The following is a 17,170-nucleotide window of genomic DNA, read 5'->3' on the forward strand; positions in this document are numbered from 1 at the left end:
TGTCACAGTGTTATAACGCATTTATAACGCTGTATTTTGACTAATGTAGCTGAGTCCTTGGGCTGTTATGGGTTGGGGACTCAGCCATTTGGAAGGCCCAATTCACCCATGCCCTAAGTCCTAACGTTCTGCAGTTGCTGAGTGGTTAGGAACAGTTTGGAGAACTTTCCCTTTTAAAAGATCGGTTCTCCAAACTTTCCCTAACTGCTCAACATCTGCAAAAAGTTAGGACTCAGGGCAAGGGTTTATTGGGGCTTCCGACAGATTTGGTCAATGGTCAGGTACAAAACGGCCGAGGTGCTTGTGCATTTCAGAGCTTTATCAGGGAACTTTAAGAGGTTTCTTTTATTTAGGGTAAGACACAAAGGCTTTTCTTTTGTTTCCAAAATGTTGTTTTGTTTAAAGGCTACACTATTATAGGTGCCCCATAATACCTGTTCCATGTTTGTAAGAACTCATTCTTTCTGTGTGGTGGCACCCGCACTTTGGAACTCCCTCCCTATTGATTCAGGCAGGCGCCTTTGCAGTCCTCTTTCTGGCGTCTGCTAAAAACATTCTTCTTTAGACAACCCTACCCACATGTTAAGAAAGTTGATGTGAGTTTTAATCTGTTTTTAGTCTTATTTTTATTTTAAGTCACTTTTCTTATTGATAATGTTATTGTTTTATCTTTTTCTGTAAACCCCTTTGAGGAGGAGTTGTTGTTTTTTAACAATCAAGCAGCGTATACATTTTAGGAAATGAGTAAATTTAAACATTGCACCCTTATAATGAGGGGTTCCGGTGGGGGAGAGAGGCCTGGGGCTGGCATATTAAAGGTCCAGAAGACATTTGAATTTTCTCTTCAGAAAAAGGAATGTAAAGATTGCCTCCCCTACACCCCCTGCCCCCCACCCTGTGCTCCGATTCTGATGGTAATATCTCCCTGCTCCCTGCCAAAACCATCCTAATTAAAAATGTTCCTGCAGCAAAACTTGCTAACCGAGGAACTATAAGAATGCTACTTCATTCGTACTTCAGAAGTTTATTTATGGGTCTGCAGTACAGACTGCGGCGTCGGGTGGATTTTTTGGGAGGGAAATCCACGACAAAGAAATGAAATACATCTTTTTGGCTGAGTCATGGTGACTCATCCACTTCTGGATTCTCACGAAGGATTCTTGCATTGGAGACCATCAAAGTAGGGAGAGGGATGGGCTAACCTTTGTGTCTCCAGGGAATGCAGACTGGCTGAGTTCCCCCTACAACGGGGCCTGCACAATTAATGTATTTCTCTCTCTCTCTTTAACTCCTAGCTTCTGATCCAGATATCATTAAGGCAAAACGGGACAGTAAGTACTCGGTTTGGTTTTGTAGCCATACAAGACTCATTGGGTCATCTGTACAAGGGGGCCTGTTCCTTCTCTACGTTTGGGAGAGATAGGAGCGTCCAAGTCTGGGGAACAAGGGTCTGCTAAGTTACGAAGGACAACCCACCCAGAACAGCCCCTGCAGAGTCCAAATCAGTTTTGTGGCTGGGTTGGTTTCCTCAAGTGAAGCTTCCTAAGATGAATTTGCTTTGGAGACAGAGAAGCTGCTTCTTAATGCCTTGTTTTTGACATTTGGGGGTTTTAGAGGTGCAACAGAGCTGGACAGACTTCAGCCTTGCATGACTGACTCTTACCTATTCTTCCTTGCCCGCCCAACCTGGTTTATTTAGCAAGCAAAAATTGGGGAGGGGGGAACCAAAAGCATACCCCAAGCATTGTGAAAATGTCCTCTTCTTAACATGAGGGGAAAGAGTTTTAAATTTCGTGCCCCCCCCAAAAAATCATGTTTTAGGAGCGTTTATTTCCCCCTATAATAGCCAAGGATATTGGTGAACATGGTGGGGTTTTTTAAACTATTTGGCCTCAACTTAGTATCCTGCCTTGTTGGACTCTTTCTTGGGACTTTCTTTGAAATGCACCGCCTGGTCCTTCATTGCTTTTGCACTCTCCTTATTGAGACCCCCTCCTCCTCGTCCTCCCTCCCTCTCCCCCCACCTTTTCAGACAGCTGCAGCTATGCCTTGCACGCGAAAGAGGGCGTGGTCACCAGCTTCACCACGCCCGGGTTCCCAAACAGCGCCTACCCGTCCAACGCGCGATGCCTCTGGGTCCTGAGAGCCGACGCCGATTCCGTAATCAGCCTGACCTTCACGACGTTCGACTTGGAGCCCTGCAATGTGGGGAACGACTTTGTCAAGGTGTACGACACGCTGAGCCCCGTCGAAGCCCATGCGCTGGTGAAGTAAGTCGGCTGCCCTTCCCTGTTGAATGAATCCTCTGAAGCGCAGGGGCAGCAAGCGTTCGCGGCATGCCTGGAAGGAGACGGTGGCTCAACCTCTGTTCTTAAAACAGAAACTCTTTTAAGTTTCAAAGGCTCTTCATGGTACAGAGAGAAGGGCCACAGCTCAGGAGCAGAGAAGGTACAAGGTTCAAAAGCAGAGCAGTACTAGCCTGGCACCAGCTTGGCTGCAGGAAATGCCTGAAGGAAGGGTACAAGACGCCATCCAACCATCTTAGGGACTCCACTCTGGATTTGTATAGGGTTTACTCCTTGGCCTTATCTTCTGAAGGCAGCCCTGTTTAGGGAAGTTTTAATGTTTGATCTTTTATTGTGTTTTTAATATTCTGTTGGAAGCCGCCCAGAATGGCTGGGGAGGCCCGGCCAGGTGGGCAGGGTATAGGTCAATCAATCAATCAATCTTTATTACGGTCCAGAGACCCAACAAATCGTTACAAAGCAATGCACAATTCAGACAGCCTACCTCCAGGTTAAACAAGCATTTTGTTCAGACTTAAAGATAGGGATCATTGGTTCTTGCAACCACCGATAAAAACTTTGCCACTGCTAATGTTCTAGCGTTTGTCCGGTCTTCCAATAGGAACCTGACTTAGTGAGGCTCTGATTTTCCCAGGAAAGGTACCAGCAAGGTTATTATTATTATTATTATTATTATTATTATTATAACTATTATTCCGAAGATGTCCCGCAAGGCAGTGGAGGTTTTCATTTCTCCTTGCAAACAGATTACAATGCAATGTGCCAATGGCTCGATTAAAATCAGCTAACATTAAAACAGTGGAGTCTTTGTTTTTTTTTTATGCGGCATCCTTCTAATAGTTAAAATGCAAATGGTTGAAATGCTAAAGAGCAGCTTTTTCCTGGTGCCCCCCAGATCCAGTGTCAAGAGGTGGAGGAGCCAATCGCAAGGATATGGTACTGTGGTGGGCTTTGGATTCATTGGGAGCAACCGTAGCTCTCGTTGCTTGTCTCCCGAATGAACTTTGTGGTTCTTAAGCCCACTTCCAATATGGCGGAAGAGAAACTGCTGCAAAGAGTGGCTGTTGGGTGGTTGACTCTCTTTTCTCTTCCCCTCACTCACCACTTGGCATTTTCCTCTCTCCCAGGCTGTGTGGCAGCTATGGACCATCCTACAACCTGACCTTTGTCTCCTCTACAAATGTTCTCCTGGTCATGCTGATCACAGATGCCACAGAGCGGTATCCCGGGTTCAAGGCAGAGTTCTTCCAGATGCCAAAGAAAAAAAGTAAGAGTCACTTCTTGTCTGTCTGTCTGTCTATCCATTCATAACATTGTAGAGTTGGAAGGAACCCTAAGGATCCTCTAGTTCAGTTTTCCCAAACTTGGGTCTCCGGCTGTTTTTGGACTACAGCTCCCATCATCCCTAGCTAGCAAGTCCAGTTGTCAGGGATGATGGGAACTGTAGTCCAAAAACAACCGGAGACCCAAGTTTGGGAAAAGCTGAACTACTCCAACCCCCTGCAATGCAGGAATCCCTGCTAAAAAGCAAAGGCCACTTACATTCACGAATATATAGTATTTTTCTAACCTAAGGGCCACATTCCCATCTGGGAAACTTAGCAAGGGCCGCATGCTGTTGCAGGCAGAGCAATGAATGTGAATTTTACCTTTGTGCAGTAGGCATGTTTCTGCGCTCCCACATCTCTCTGTCCTTGAGCAAGAGTCACGCTCTGAGGGCACAGTCCTGCCAGGTGAAAACTCCTGGTGTGTGCAGGGGCAGTGAGGGGTTTGACCTGGGGAAACTTCAGGGGGCCGGATGCAGAAGCCTGGAGGGGCCACATTCTGCCCCCGGGGCCTGAGGCTCCCCACCCCTGATTATGGAAGATTGAGTTACAGCAGAAGAGGAGAAGGTTGGGTTAAAAAGCATCTACGGCCGAAAATCACTTTGTGGGTAATCCATCCTTTTGTAAGAGGGAAGAAACGGGGGCATAATTTTCCCTTTTTTTGTCTTGGAACAACTGGGCAATAAATAGCATCCTTCTCGATGCTGCTCTAACGATGCCTTCTAACAAGAGATGCGCATGGGGCTGAGTCAGAGGACAGATGTGAACAGGTGAGGTGTAATTGGTCTCCTGAGTCCAATCCAGGCCTCAGAGTCCGCCTGGTACCTCCGGAGACCGGCTTACCCTCATTAAGGACGTTCTGCCCACGTCTCTCTTCCTGTCGGCTTGTCCTTGCAGCCTCAGAAGTAGGGCTCACTTCCTTTGTTTGCTTCCACCCCCCTTATTCTAGATTGTGGCGCAGATTTGACGGCAGTATCCGGAACCTTCTCCTCTCCTTATTACCCAGCCCACTATCCTCCTGGAACGGATTGTGTCTGGAATATAGTGGTAAGAGCGGCTCCTTTCTTACTTGGACCTGACTTAGTTTAACTGCTGCCTTTGCACAGCGAGCTGGGACCAAAGCATCTTGCAACACGCAGCTGTGTGTGCGCGTGTGTTGGGGGAAGAAAGCAGTTTGCACGCCGTATCAATAAATTTTGAAAACCACCCAAAACAATTTAACAAACAGAAGACGGCTGCATTCCCATGGGCAGCCCATTCTATTACCCCAACGTTTCGCTTACTGTTGATTTCCATGATTTCCGCTAACCCAGAAATAGTGCTTCAGGTTAAGAACTTTGCTTCAGGATGAGAACAGAATTTGTGCTCCGACAGCGCGGCAGCAGCAGGAGGCCCCATTAGCTAAAGTGGTGCTTCAGGTTAAGAACAGTTTCAGGTTAAGTACGGACTTCTGGAACGAATTAAGTACTTAACCCGAGGTACCACTGTATATTTGAGCTCCCATATGACGTAAAAGCCACTTCCGGAAATACAGTGGAATTCCATGCTGTGTTAGCACTTGTTTCCGTATTACTGGCTTCCAGTTTTCAAAGCATGTGCTCAGGTTGGCTGCTGTGGGGAAACGAGGAGTTTGTGCACCATTGTCCTGGTCTGTCAGGCTGCTCTTAGGTTCTGGTTGCTCCCAAGAAAGATACATGCTGGTGGTTGTTCTTTTTAATCTGATGCTCTGTTACCAAAGTAGCTTGGAGGTATGTTTCCCAGCACAATTCAAAGTGTTGGTGCTGACTTTAAAGCCCTAAACCAGGCCCTCCAGATGTTTTGAGACTATAGTTCCCATCATCGCTCACCACTGGTCCTGCTAGATAGGGATCATGGGAGTTGTAGGCCAAAAACATCTGGAGGGCCGAGGTTGAGGCTCCCTTCTACAATTGCAGCTTCCTTCTACAATTGGATCAAAGACATATAAACTCGCAACATATCAACAACTTGCATAATAACACAAACTTGCCATGGACAAATTCAACGATATCTGGAATCCGTTCTTACAAATACTGTAATAGGTTAAGATCTGGTGAAGTACAATAACAACTTTGTAAAGTTAAAATAGAAAGAAAAAAAATGTGTTCTAAAGCTCATAATAGGCGAATTGGGCTGCTCTACAGCGCCCTCTGGTGTCACATGTTTATAATGCAGTTACAATGACATTATTAACTGGGTGTAGCTGAGTCCCTCATCTCTTTTCCCACCACCCACATCTTGTCCTCAGGTCCCCACAGATAAGAGAGCGAAGGTGCGCTTCAACAACTTCTTCCTTGCCGAGCCTGGCATCCCACTCAATTCCTGCCCCAAAGACTATGTGGAAGTCAACAACGTCAAGTAAGAGAGCTAAGTGCCAAAACTGGCCATGAGAGAAGGGGTGAAACTAAAATCTGGGACATGGCTAGGTTTACATAGATGGTGAGAAATAGAGAGGGCAGACAACAAGGCGATGCCTTTATGGAGAAACAGAGCCTTTATATAATGTTTTGGGGTGGGGGGAAAAAAGGATAATGTAAACCCAATTTGCAATTTATTGTATTAATTTATCACATTGGATTTTAGTATGGAAATTTGTTCCGCTGTGCTTAGGTCTAGTTTCTGCTTTTGTTTTATTTGGCAGCTGTTGTTATACTTGGTTATGTTATAAATAAGCTCAAGTGTTTGGGGTTTTTTTAAAGTTAGAGCTAACTATTGGACCTGGCGACCCCCCAACCCACTGAGGCTGTGATTTCTTAGAAGGAGCTGGAATGTGAATGTTGGCAGGAAAGAGACCTGTCTTCCTGCCCAAAGGCATCAGGGTCCCATCCTAGGCCAGGGCAGGGTCAAGGTCAGCGTGGCTCAGGGGCACCACATGGCCTTGGCATCCCCTGGGATGCTGTAGTGGCACCTCTCTTGCCAGCTGCTGCTGCTGCTGGCAGTGGGGCTGGACTGGGTTTGCGGCCCTGAATTGGAAAATATCTGCAGAGTACTGCAGCTCTGAAATAAATGGGCATTGAAGACACCAGTTCCAAAAAGGACTCTTATGAACTGAAAGCAGAGACGCTGTGTGTGCTTTTGTAACCCAAGAAAGTGTTTGATAAAAGCAATTAGAAAACCAAACCAAAACAAAATGTACAGTTTTAAAGAGGAATGGCAAACAGTGTATTAAAACAGCTGAAAACGGCAAATTGTTTAACATAAAGAGCACTGCTTTCATTTTAAAAGCCCCAGACGGCATAGCTCTCAGGGATGATGGGAGTCATAGTGAGAGTTGGCAAAGGCATATATACAAATAGGTTTTCAGAAAACCTGGCTGTGGTGCTACCACTAAAAAGCTCCCGTCTGCTATGCTCTCCATTGAACGTCTAATGGCGACAGGGTGGAAAGCAGAGCATCTGAGGCTGAGCTCAATGCACAAGCAGGCTCAGATGGGACAAGGAGGTTCTGGAGAGAGCTTTAGGTTCCCACACTGTTCAGGGAAACCAGCTCCTTAGTGGAGCAATTCAGTCACTGGTCTTGTATATACTGTATTGTGCAATGGGCTTGCTCTCTTACGGTGGGGAGGAATGGGGAGACCCCTGTCCACCTCAGTGTCTGTGTTTGGAATGATGTTGTCTTTAAAAAAGGACCGCCTCTCCTCTCACTGGCTCTCTTGCCTCCGTGTGATCCCTTCAGGTACTGCGGCGAGAAGAAGCAATTTGTAATATTGAGCAAAACCAACAAGATTTCTGTCCGTTTCCATTCGGATCTTTCATTGGTAGACAGCGGCTTTTCGGCAGAGTTCATGTCCTACCAAACCAACGACCGTAAGTGGGAATGCTGTGAGGTTGGGGGTGAGGTGCTGGGAGTGGGTCGGATGTGGGGGAGAGACTTAAAGCATTTGGACCTTTTAAACGATGAAGGAGGGCATGGAAGAGGTTCATCGCATGGTACACTGCTTGGAGGAAGGAGAAAAGAAATGTTATTGACCGCATTCCCTTTGCACGTTCAGAAGTAACTTCTGAGATTCCTTTTCCGGCCTCTTGCATCCAAAGGCGGCCTTAGCAGTTGCAAGGGGAAGAGACTTTTCCCAGGGGAAAGAGACTTCCCGTGGGGCAGACAGAATACACCCCTTTGAAAAAGGAGGCAGGGAATTGGTACTCTGCACTGTTTGCAAGACTTAACATACCTCTCCTCTCTCCCCTCACCCCAATTTCTGACTTGCAGCCTGTCCAGGCAAATTCGCCTGCAACACCGGCCGCTGTATTGCCAAGACCCTGCGCTGCGATGGCTACAATGACTGCACGGATGCCAGCGACGAGAAAAACTGCAGTGAGTCCTTCTCCTCTGCTCAGTTCCCTTGAGAGAATTTGGAAATGTGGATATGGAACGGGGCTACGTATGTTTTGTGCCTTGATCTTGCATTATAGCGGATCTGGTTTCTGCCACCAAGTGAAAGTGTGCAAATTTGACTATGCCTCATACGGTTTGCAAAACCGTTCCAAAGATGAGCTGTTGGGAGTGCCAAAAAAAAAAAAAAAAAGTTTCTGTATAAAACTCCTGGAAATCCCAATTTCCACACCCCAACCCACCCACCGACCTAGGAGGTTTTGGCAGGCAATGTCTTCTACATCCTTTGATGCATATGTTTGCCATCATATGGTCTAGAAACTTGCTTTAAAAAAAAACACGCAAATTAAAGCCATGATTCTCTGGGTGGTGAATTCTGTGGCCAGCACCAAACTCAATTGTTGTGGCGAAGGGTAGTTTCCAGACCTTTTGGCACAAAAGACGAATGGCATAGCTTCACTGAAGGGCAAGTCCTGATCTGTCATAGAAAGAGCATAGAGAGGGCACTGCCTTTCATCTAGGACCTGGGAGACCAGGGTTTGAATCTCCACTCAGCCATGAAGCTCACTGAGTGTGATCTTGTGCCTGTCACTGCCTCTCAGCCTAACCTCCCTCACAAGTTCATTGTGGGGAATTAAATGTAGGGAGGAACCACGTATGCCACCTCGAGCTCCTTGGAGGAAAAGGTGGGATAAATATGTGATAAATAACTTAAAAGGCTCCAGAAACCTGTTCCTGTTGAGGAAAAAACCCAAGAGCATTGTCTCCAATGCTGGTCCTGCTCAGAGTAGACCCACTGGTCAATGGATTTTTTTTCTAAAAAAGCAAGCTATACAAAATTCTGCAAAACAGGACCTGAGGACAGTCTACATAGTCCATATACAATTGTAGATTATTGTAAAAACAAAACAACAGACATAAAATCTCATGTTCATAGATTTCAATGGGACTACTCTGAGTAGGACAAGCACTGGACCAGCACCAGTGTATTTTTCCTGCTTTTTGCACACTTCCTTTCATGACTCGCAGATTCCAGGTCAGGATCGGTGCCTCTCTGTGGAAGCGTTGGGTTCTCCCAAACTCTGCTTCAGCCATCCCATATCTGACGCTCTGTGGGGCCCTGTTGCTCTGTAAATCACCAGGTTGCGCTGCCTCTCTTAACTGCTTCTCTGCCTCCTTCCTCCCAGCTTGCACCGAGAAGCAGTTCAGATGCCGGAACGGTTATTGCAAGCCGAAATTGTGGTTCTGCGATGGCATGGACGACTGCGGGGACGGCAGCGATGAGGCCGAGTGCAGTGAGTGTGGACTGGGAAAGGCGGTCTTGGTGAAAGCGATGTGGGGCCGGGGAGGTGGGGCTGTCCCCTCCCGCTGCCTCTGCTGTGCTAGGGATCTGTGTGGGTGCCTTTTTGCTGTTGCTTTTTTTGCAATTTTGACCTGTGGCTTCTCTTTCCGTTGGGCAGAATGTCCAGCAAATAACATCCGGTGCAGCAATGGCAACTGCATCCCAGAGAGCAAGAAATGCGACGGCAAGGATGACTGCGGCGACGGCAGCGACGAGGGGAGCTGTGGCCGTGGTACGACTCTTAGCACCAAGGGGGAGCCGTAGGAAATCACTGGGTTGGGAGGGTCTGTTGCCCTGTCTGCCCCTTTCTGCCCTCTGCCAGCCCCCAGATGCCTTCCTTCTCCAGGGTGCGAGTCCCTGCCTGTCAGCTTCACTCTTGCCCTTGTAGAACTCGGCAGGGAGGAGAAGGAGGGAGACAAAACTCAAATTAGTTGGCCCTGCCCATCATCAGCTCTGTTGGCTTCTTTGCCTTCCACTCTGCCAGTCTCAGGGGGCACCAGCAACCCCTGCTACGCCAAGGCCCTGAGAACGGGACTTGCAGTCAGTTGCTAGGGACGGCACCGCCGTGGGGTAATGGTTGGAGTGTCAGGCTACGGCCTGGGAGGGAGCAGGGTTCAAATCTCCCCCACTTGGCCATGAAGCTCCCTGGGTGTGACCTTGGGCCATTCAGCATCTCTCAGCCTAACCTACCTCCCAGGGTTTTTGTGGGGATACAAGGGGGAGGGGGAAAGAACTGTGCACACCACCTTGAGTCCCTCAGAGGAAAAGCTAGTAAATAAATGAAAGGAAATAACCAGAAAACTGGGAGGAACTCGCTTTGTGCACTTGCATAGTTCAGGTCTGGTTTTAGAATCCAGAGGCAGAGCACAGCCTTCCTGCAATTTGAGGAGGGGGTTTCATTGGCAGCAGGGGAGACAGATAGACGACCCCCCCTCCACCAGTGTTCCAGTATTTGTTCTGGTTTCCTGAAATCTCAGTGCCTTAGCTGTGTTAGGGGGCAGCACTTACCCTTGGAACTCCCTGCCTATTGATATCAAGCAGGTGCCTTCACTGTGCTCTTTCCGGTGCTTGCTAAAAACATTCTTGTTTAAACAAGCCTATGCAGATATGCTTATAAAGTTGGCATAATCTGTTATAGCATTTCAATGTTTGTATGTTTCAAACTAGGGCTGTAAATTTTTCTATCCTTTTTTTTTTTTAAATCGCTTTGAGGGTGTTTAAAAACAAAACAGTCGAGCATTGCATAAATTTTGTGAAACGAATAACAATAGAGACATGCGTAGCAGCAAACAGCCTTTCCCCACGAGGATGATAGTTTCCAGGGGCACCAATGTGCAGAGGTCCTGGAATCCCTCTCTGCTCTGCTCTGAATTTCCCAGCAGGGAAATTCATACTGGAAGCAAGCAAGATCTTCTATGGACTTGGATTTCTCTGTGCTTAGCTCAGGGAATGCTGCTGTGCTAAATGTTTCCTGGCACTGAGCCTCCTTGCCTGTGATTTGCTTGCAGTGGACACCGTCTCCTGCAAAGCGTACACCTACAAGTGCCGCAACAACCAGTGCTTGAGCAAGAAGAACCCAGAATGCGATGGGAATAAGGACTGCAGTGATAACTCGGACGAGGACAATTGCAGTGAGTTATGGTTCTAGCTGTCACCTTTTGGGAAGCCGATGACCTGAGATGCACTCTTGCACAGCTAGCAGAGGGTCAGCAGCCCAAGAAAACTTGACCGAAATGTCACTCACGTCACAAACGTAAAAGAGAACAAGAACAATAATTTTACTATTTATACCCCGCCCATCTGGCTGGGTTTCCCCAGCCACTCTGGGCGACTCCCAACAGAATATTAAAAACACGATAAAACTTCAAACATTAAAAACTTCCCTAAACAGGGCTGCCTTCAGATGACTTCTAAAAGTCAGGTAGTTGTTTATTTCCTTGACATCAGATGGGAGGGCATTCCACTACCGAGAAAGCGCTCTGTCTGGTTCTCTGTAACCTCACTTCTTGCAATGAGGGAACTGCCAGAAGGCCCTCGGAGCTGGACCTCAGTGTCAGGGCTGAATGGTGGGGGTGGAGACGCTCCTTCAGGAGCAACAATAGGCTGCCTTCTGGGGTTGTTGTAACAGTATGAGAATGCATGTGAAACCCTTTCAAGGGTTCAAGCAGTATATAAATGCTAGGCGTTCCTACTGCAAGCCTATTTCGCCTGTTTTGCAAATGCCTGCAATGACACCCCTCTCCAGCTGCCAGTTAATTTTGCAGAAGCATTTGGAGGCAGGGCTGGGAAACCTGTGGCCTTCTGGATATTGCTGGGTTACAGCTCCCAACCAGTGTGGCCAATGAGCAGGGATGCTGGGAGTTTTAGTTCAGCAGCACCAGGAAGGGGCCAAGGACTCCCTGCCCCTTCTATAAGGATCTAGAAGCAGGAGTGATGTTGCTTGGGGATCGCAGGAGGCAAATTTACTCATGCATTGGTGTTCTGACTCTTGCTCCTTCCAGACTGCGGCAAGCGCTTCTACAGCAAGCAGTCCCGGATTGTCGGTGGGGAGGACTCCGACGAGGGCGAGTGGCCGTGGCAGGTCAGCTTCCACACCAAGGACACCGGTCACTTCTGCGGGGCCACCTTGATATCTCAGAATTGGGTGGTGTCTGCAGCGCATTGCTTCCAGGATGACTGGAGGAGGTGGGTAGAGATCTAGGATTTATCCAGTAATGGACTGGCTTATGTTCTGCATATATGCTTGAACCTGAGGGTGAGGCTTCTGGGTCCATTGCGCGGCGTGCTGGGAGTGCATTGAGTCCAGTGGAGCATGGGATGGTGCCGTTTTAAGGTTTTGTCTCTGTTCAGATTTCGCATAAACCAGAACAGGAGCTGTCTTGTGCCCAAGATTGGAGGGGGGGCAGTGTGCATTGAGGCACATGTGCCGTTATGAGTGTAACACATGTTGCACGCACACAATGTCATGCACCTGGTCATGTTGCACATGTGTGACAACATGCACATGTTGCTCTCCTGACACTGGGAGGAGGCGGAACGTGGAGCTCAGCGCAGCTTCCTCTCTCGCGCTCAGGAGGAGCCAGCCACTGAAGCACACTGCCCCACATCCTCTGCCCCTTCAACATCAAGGGGTCCCAGCCTCTTGCTAGCACATACTGAGGGGGCTGAAGACACCTGCACCCTAGGAGCTGGCACACCTGAACCAAAACAAACTGTGAACCCAGGAAATTGTCTGGTTCCAGTTTCTCCTCCATCGTGGGCTTTGCAAATAATTTTGGGAAGCTACCATTCTCTTAAGACAAAGCTTCTTCTGCAATGCATCACGGGTGCATCTTATGCAGGGCTTTGGTTCGAAGGGTTCAGCATGGACACGAAATTCATGTATACCCAAATAATTGGAGCCACCCCCTCCCCTGCAATCGATAGAGGGGGAGAGAAAATTCTCAGCACACCAAGAACCCCTGTGCTGAGGGGACCTTGCCCAGCAAGCAAGGCAAAGAGCTTCTAAGCTCTTTTCACACTTGGCAACCCAAGAAGACCCAGCATAGATTGAGCTTCTAAGATCTCCGCCTTCCTTGGATCAAATTTCTGCGACTTCAACCAGCCGTGTATAGTTGAAGTCGCACAAGTTAATGGCGTGCAAGATGAGATTGTGCTTTACCAGACTGACTATACTTTTTACCCTTGGCATTGTAGGAATTACCAAAAGGCCGTAGGTGAGGTGCTAGGGTAGGGGTAGGCAAATTAAGACCCAGGGGCCGGATCCAGCCCAATCGCCTTCTAAATCCAGCCCATGGACAGTCCGGGAATCAGAGTGTTTTTACATGAGTGCCCTTTTATTTAAAATGCATCTCTGGGTTATTTGTGGGGCATAGGAATTCGTTCATTTCCCCCCCCCTTCAAAATATAATCCAGCCCCCCACAAGGTCTGAGGGACAGTGGACCGGCCCCCTGCTGAAAAAGTTTGCTGACCCCTGTGCTAGGGATTCTTTAGATGAGTTTTAGCGCTGCTTGCCAACCTTTTGGGGCCAGTGGGCACATTTGGGGGGAGGGAGCCATTGGCAGCAGTCCCCAAAACGACTTTCCTTGGGACTCAGGGGTATAACACAAACTTGAGTGCTGCAGGGTGCATGGTGCAATGATTACCCCCTCTAAAAGAACAGAGCATCCTCTGATCTTCTTACCTGCCCATTCCTCCGCAGGCATTTGGACCACAGGACGATAACAGCCTACATGGGGCTTCTCGACCAGGGGGACAGGAGCAACAGCAACGTTCAGCAGCGGGGCCTGAAGAGGGTCATCCGCCACCCGTATTTCAATGATGCCAGCTACGACAACGACATTGCTGTGGCAGAGCTGTCCAGCCCGGTCGAGTTCAACAAATACATCCAGCCTATCTGCCTGCCTGATGTCACCCATGACTTCCCTGTTGGCAAATCCCTCTGGGTGACAGGATGGGGAGCCACTCAAGAATCAGGTGAGTTGGGTGGGGATGTGAAGGTCCTGGGCCTTTGGTCTAGACGACTCTTGGTGTCCTAGAGTTCTGTGATTCCGACTCAGAGGCGGTGACGAGGGAAGTAAAACAAGGGCAGATCTGCAGTTTGGTGGAAGGAGGCAACATTTAAAATATATATCACAAAGATAAAACGAGAGAGTCGTCTCTGAATCCACCACAGGACTTTATCAAGAGTGTATATGCTAAAATCATGACAATCTGTTGTCTGTCTGTCCTAATTGTTTCTGTTTCTTATATAAGTTGTCTTGCAATAAAAAGTTTTATATATAGATATATAAAAAGGACAATCTTAACAAGCACAAAACGATAACCTCTGTCACTTTGACTGTTGTCCACTAATGAAAATATATATTGTGTCAGCAGCAGTACTGGTCTTGCAGGGTTTATGTAAGGAAGGAAGGAAAGGGGGAGGAAAGAAGAACCAAACACTAATTAAAATATGTGTTTTGTGCTTGCCAAACTATGCTGTGGACCAGAGTTCCCCCAAAACTTGGGTCCGCAGCTGTTTTCGGACTACAGTCCCCATCATCTCTGACCGCTGGTCTTTGCTAGCTAGGGATGATGGGAGTTGTAGCCCGAAAACAGCTGAAGATCCTGCTGGAGACCATAGGCACCATTATGTCGTATGCCTCATTGTTTGTATAATCTTATAAAGTTGCTCCAGACGATGTAAAAGTTATCATAGGCAACATTTTGGATTAAAGGGAGCAGCAGCTTCTGAGTTCTTCTACCCTGATGCAACTAGAGGGCAGGAACCAATGACATCTCTTAAGGCGTTTAAGAGTTTTTGTGGGGGTTGTGCATCTGGGTGACTTGTAATTGGAGAATCCATTCCACGCTTAGCAGGGCTGGTTTTTATTTATTTATTTAATGCTTAAAAGAGCACCCTGAATAAACTATATCCCTACTCCCATTAAACTCCTCTGTGGTCCTCTGCAGGAAACGGTGCCAGCATCTTGCAGAAGCTCGAAATCCGTGTGATCAACCAGACCGTGTGCAGGTCCCTGATGGTGCCCAATGATGTGACGGACCGCATGATGTGTGTCGGGGTCCTCACAGGCGGGAAAGATGCCTGTCAGGTAGGAATTGTCCACAGGGAGAGAGGGGGGCCGTGGCTGTGGAGAGCTCAGAATACAGCCCTGCCGACTTCTTACTTACTTCATTAACTAATTGAGGGGGGTTGCAGTGAAAAGTTTCAAGGCGACTCGACGAAACAAAATGCATCACTGTATAAAACCAGAAAAGCTTAAAAACAGGGGCAACACAAAACATGCAGTGTGCTGCACTGGCAACATATTAGCTAGCCAGTGTGGTGTAGTGGTTAAGAGCGGTAGACTCGTAATCTGGTGAACGGGGTTCGCTTCCCTGCTCCTCCACATGCAGCTGCTGGGTGACCTTGGGCTAGTCACACTTCTCTGAAGTCTCTCAGCCTCACTCACCTCACAGAGTGTTTGTTGTGAGGGAGGAAGGGAAAGGAGATTGTTAGCTGCTTTGAGACTCCTTAGGGTAGTGATAAAGCGGGATATCAAATCTAAATCCGAACTCTTCTTAATAAGAAGAACTGCACTATGATATCAGTGCATCTACTCTTGAGTAGAACTTGGTTGTCTGCAGCCCACAGGCTCTGCTGCTCGCGGTGACGTTCCTGCATCATTGCCTCACCTTGCAATCCCAGCTTCTTCCCTTGGAGGTGCCCAAACCCAACTGAAGGGCACGGGAACCCCACCAGAGCCACAGTGCACCAGGGAGGCCATTTGGTGCAAATGCTGGTCTCTCCTGAGAACGAAACGGCTCATTGGGCTGGTGGACAAAGGGTCACGAAAACAGGTCCCCTTTCTGAGCATGTGTGCTCTTGTCTCTTTGCAGGGAGACTCTGGTGGGCCACTGGTCAGCTTGGAGGCCAACAACACATTGTTCCTGGCTGGCGTGGTCAGCTGGGGGGAAGGCTGTGCCCAGAGGAACAAGCCAGGAATGTACACTCGTGTTTCGGCGCTGCGGGCCTGGATCAATGAGCAAACCGGCGTGTAGGCGGCTGCGGCGACTGGGACGGTTCATACGACTCTCCCTTCTTCTGTCTCTGGGTCTATCAAGCTTGCAGCTGAAGACATTCCCCTGTGATAGGAAGGGGGTTCTGCAAATCTTGTTTGCTCCTCTAATTCCTTCTCGGTTTTTTTTCCTCCAAAAATGAAACCAGCGACACTCCTGGATTCATTGTATGCGGCCGATTGGATGGGCAGTTGCCCCTTTGAGAGCGCCCCTCTGCTGCTCATGTTCTCTGTCTCCAGAGGCTTTCTGAAATAAGTTCAATGTGAACCTGCTTTAAATCTGCAAGGGAGCTGGTACCTCCTGTGCAGGCCGCCTGAGGCAGGGGCCCGGTAGGTGCGGTACCCCTAAATGACCACTAGTTGGCAGCATGAGGGCCAAGTAGCCTTAAGTGAACACCAAGTGGCCACTTGTGTGTGTGTGTGTGTGAGAGAGAGAGAGAGAGAGAGAGAGAAAGAGAGAGAGAGAGAGGATGAAATGACACATTGTTCTGTGTTTTTAGGACTCATCTGGTCTGCTGTAGCATGTGTGACGTCTTCTATTTTCTCCTCTTCTCATCCCCCCTTCCAAAACCCCCCCAGGATTTCCCCTGTGAATAGGATAGTTCCCAGAGCGTTGTTTGTTTTTCAAAGCAGCTCATTGATCGGAGAGGTTGCCTGTCTCCTGTGCTCTTTTCCCAGACTGCGATATTAATATTGCAGGCAGGTGTCTTTATCCATCACCCCTTGCCAGATAATACATTTGCTAACAACACCCCCCCCCAAAAAAGGTGGATGGGTTGATGGAAATGCCTTGGCTAAAGGATCAAATCTCCTATTTCATCTTGGTATTGTGTCACCTCCCCCGAAAAGGTGTGCTTGATATTACGGCATTAAATGCAGAGTTAACCGCAAATTTCTGCAGTTATAAAGGTAACCGGATTATAAACGGGTGCTCTTGCCTCCATCCAGCCCTTTCCCATCTGCCAAGTTTTAATTTCCTTGTTGCAGCAGGTTGTCTATCCAGGCAGGCTGCCTTCAGCCCCTGAAGCTCCATCACAGGTTCCATAAAATGTGTTTAGGGGGTTAGGATTAGGGTTAGGGTATCCAGCATCTGCCCCATTAAACTTTGCCTACCTGGGGCACACCTTAGACTTCATTCCCTGCCTCCCTTCCTTGAGCTCATTGTGTCTCTTTCCTCACCTGGGATAATGGCTCTGGCTGCAGATGTCTCTGCCCATGGGCTAGTTAAAAGGTGTATATCCTCGGGTCAGTACTATATTTTCCCAACATCCTGCAATACTGTTGCTTCT

The 17,170-nt window shown here is 48.2% G+C and overlaps 1 protein-coding gene across 2 annotated transcripts in view; it reads left to right on the forward strand.

Annotated features, from left to right (window-relative positions):
* ST14 (ST14 transmembrane serine protease matriptase) overlaps positions 1-16,558 on the forward strand; it is a 35,984-nt gene extending 19,426 nt beyond the window's left edge. For both annotated transcript variants that reach the window (XM_053366999.1, XM_053367000.1), the window contains exons 6-19: positions 1,296-1,331; positions 2,033-2,270; positions 3,434-3,573; positions 4,581-4,678; positions 5,898-6,007; positions 7,325-7,455; positions 7,856-7,960; positions 9,166-9,273; positions 9,439-9,552; positions 10,829-10,951; positions 11,822-12,005; positions 13,523-13,797; positions 14,776-14,915; positions 15,703-16,558. In XM_053366999.1, the coding sequence (XP_053222974.1) occupies positions 1,296-1,331; positions 2,033-2,270; positions 3,434-3,573; positions 4,581-4,678; positions 5,898-6,007; positions 7,325-7,455; positions 7,856-7,960; positions 9,166-9,273; positions 9,439-9,552; positions 10,829-10,951; positions 11,822-12,005; positions 13,523-13,797; positions 14,776-14,915; positions 15,703-15,864 (1,964 nt within the window). In that variant the 3' untranslated portion in view covers positions 15,865-16,558. The remainder of the gene's footprint in view (positions 1-1,295; positions 1,332-2,032; positions 2,271-3,433; positions 3,574-4,580; positions 4,679-5,897; positions 6,008-7,324; positions 7,456-7,855; positions 7,961-9,165; positions 9,274-9,438; positions 9,553-10,828; positions 10,952-11,821; positions 12,006-13,522; positions 13,798-14,775; positions 14,916-15,702) is intronic.
* Positions 16,559-17,170: the final 612 nt, after the last annotated feature.

Source organism: Podarcis raffonei, chromosome 15, assembly GCF_027172205.1.
Source record: "Podarcis raffonei isolate rPodRaf1 chromosome 15, rPodRaf1.pri, whole genome shotgun sequence".
Taxonomy (NCBI): Eukaryota; Metazoa; Chordata; class Lepidosauria; order Squamata; family Lacertidae; genus Podarcis; species Podarcis raffonei.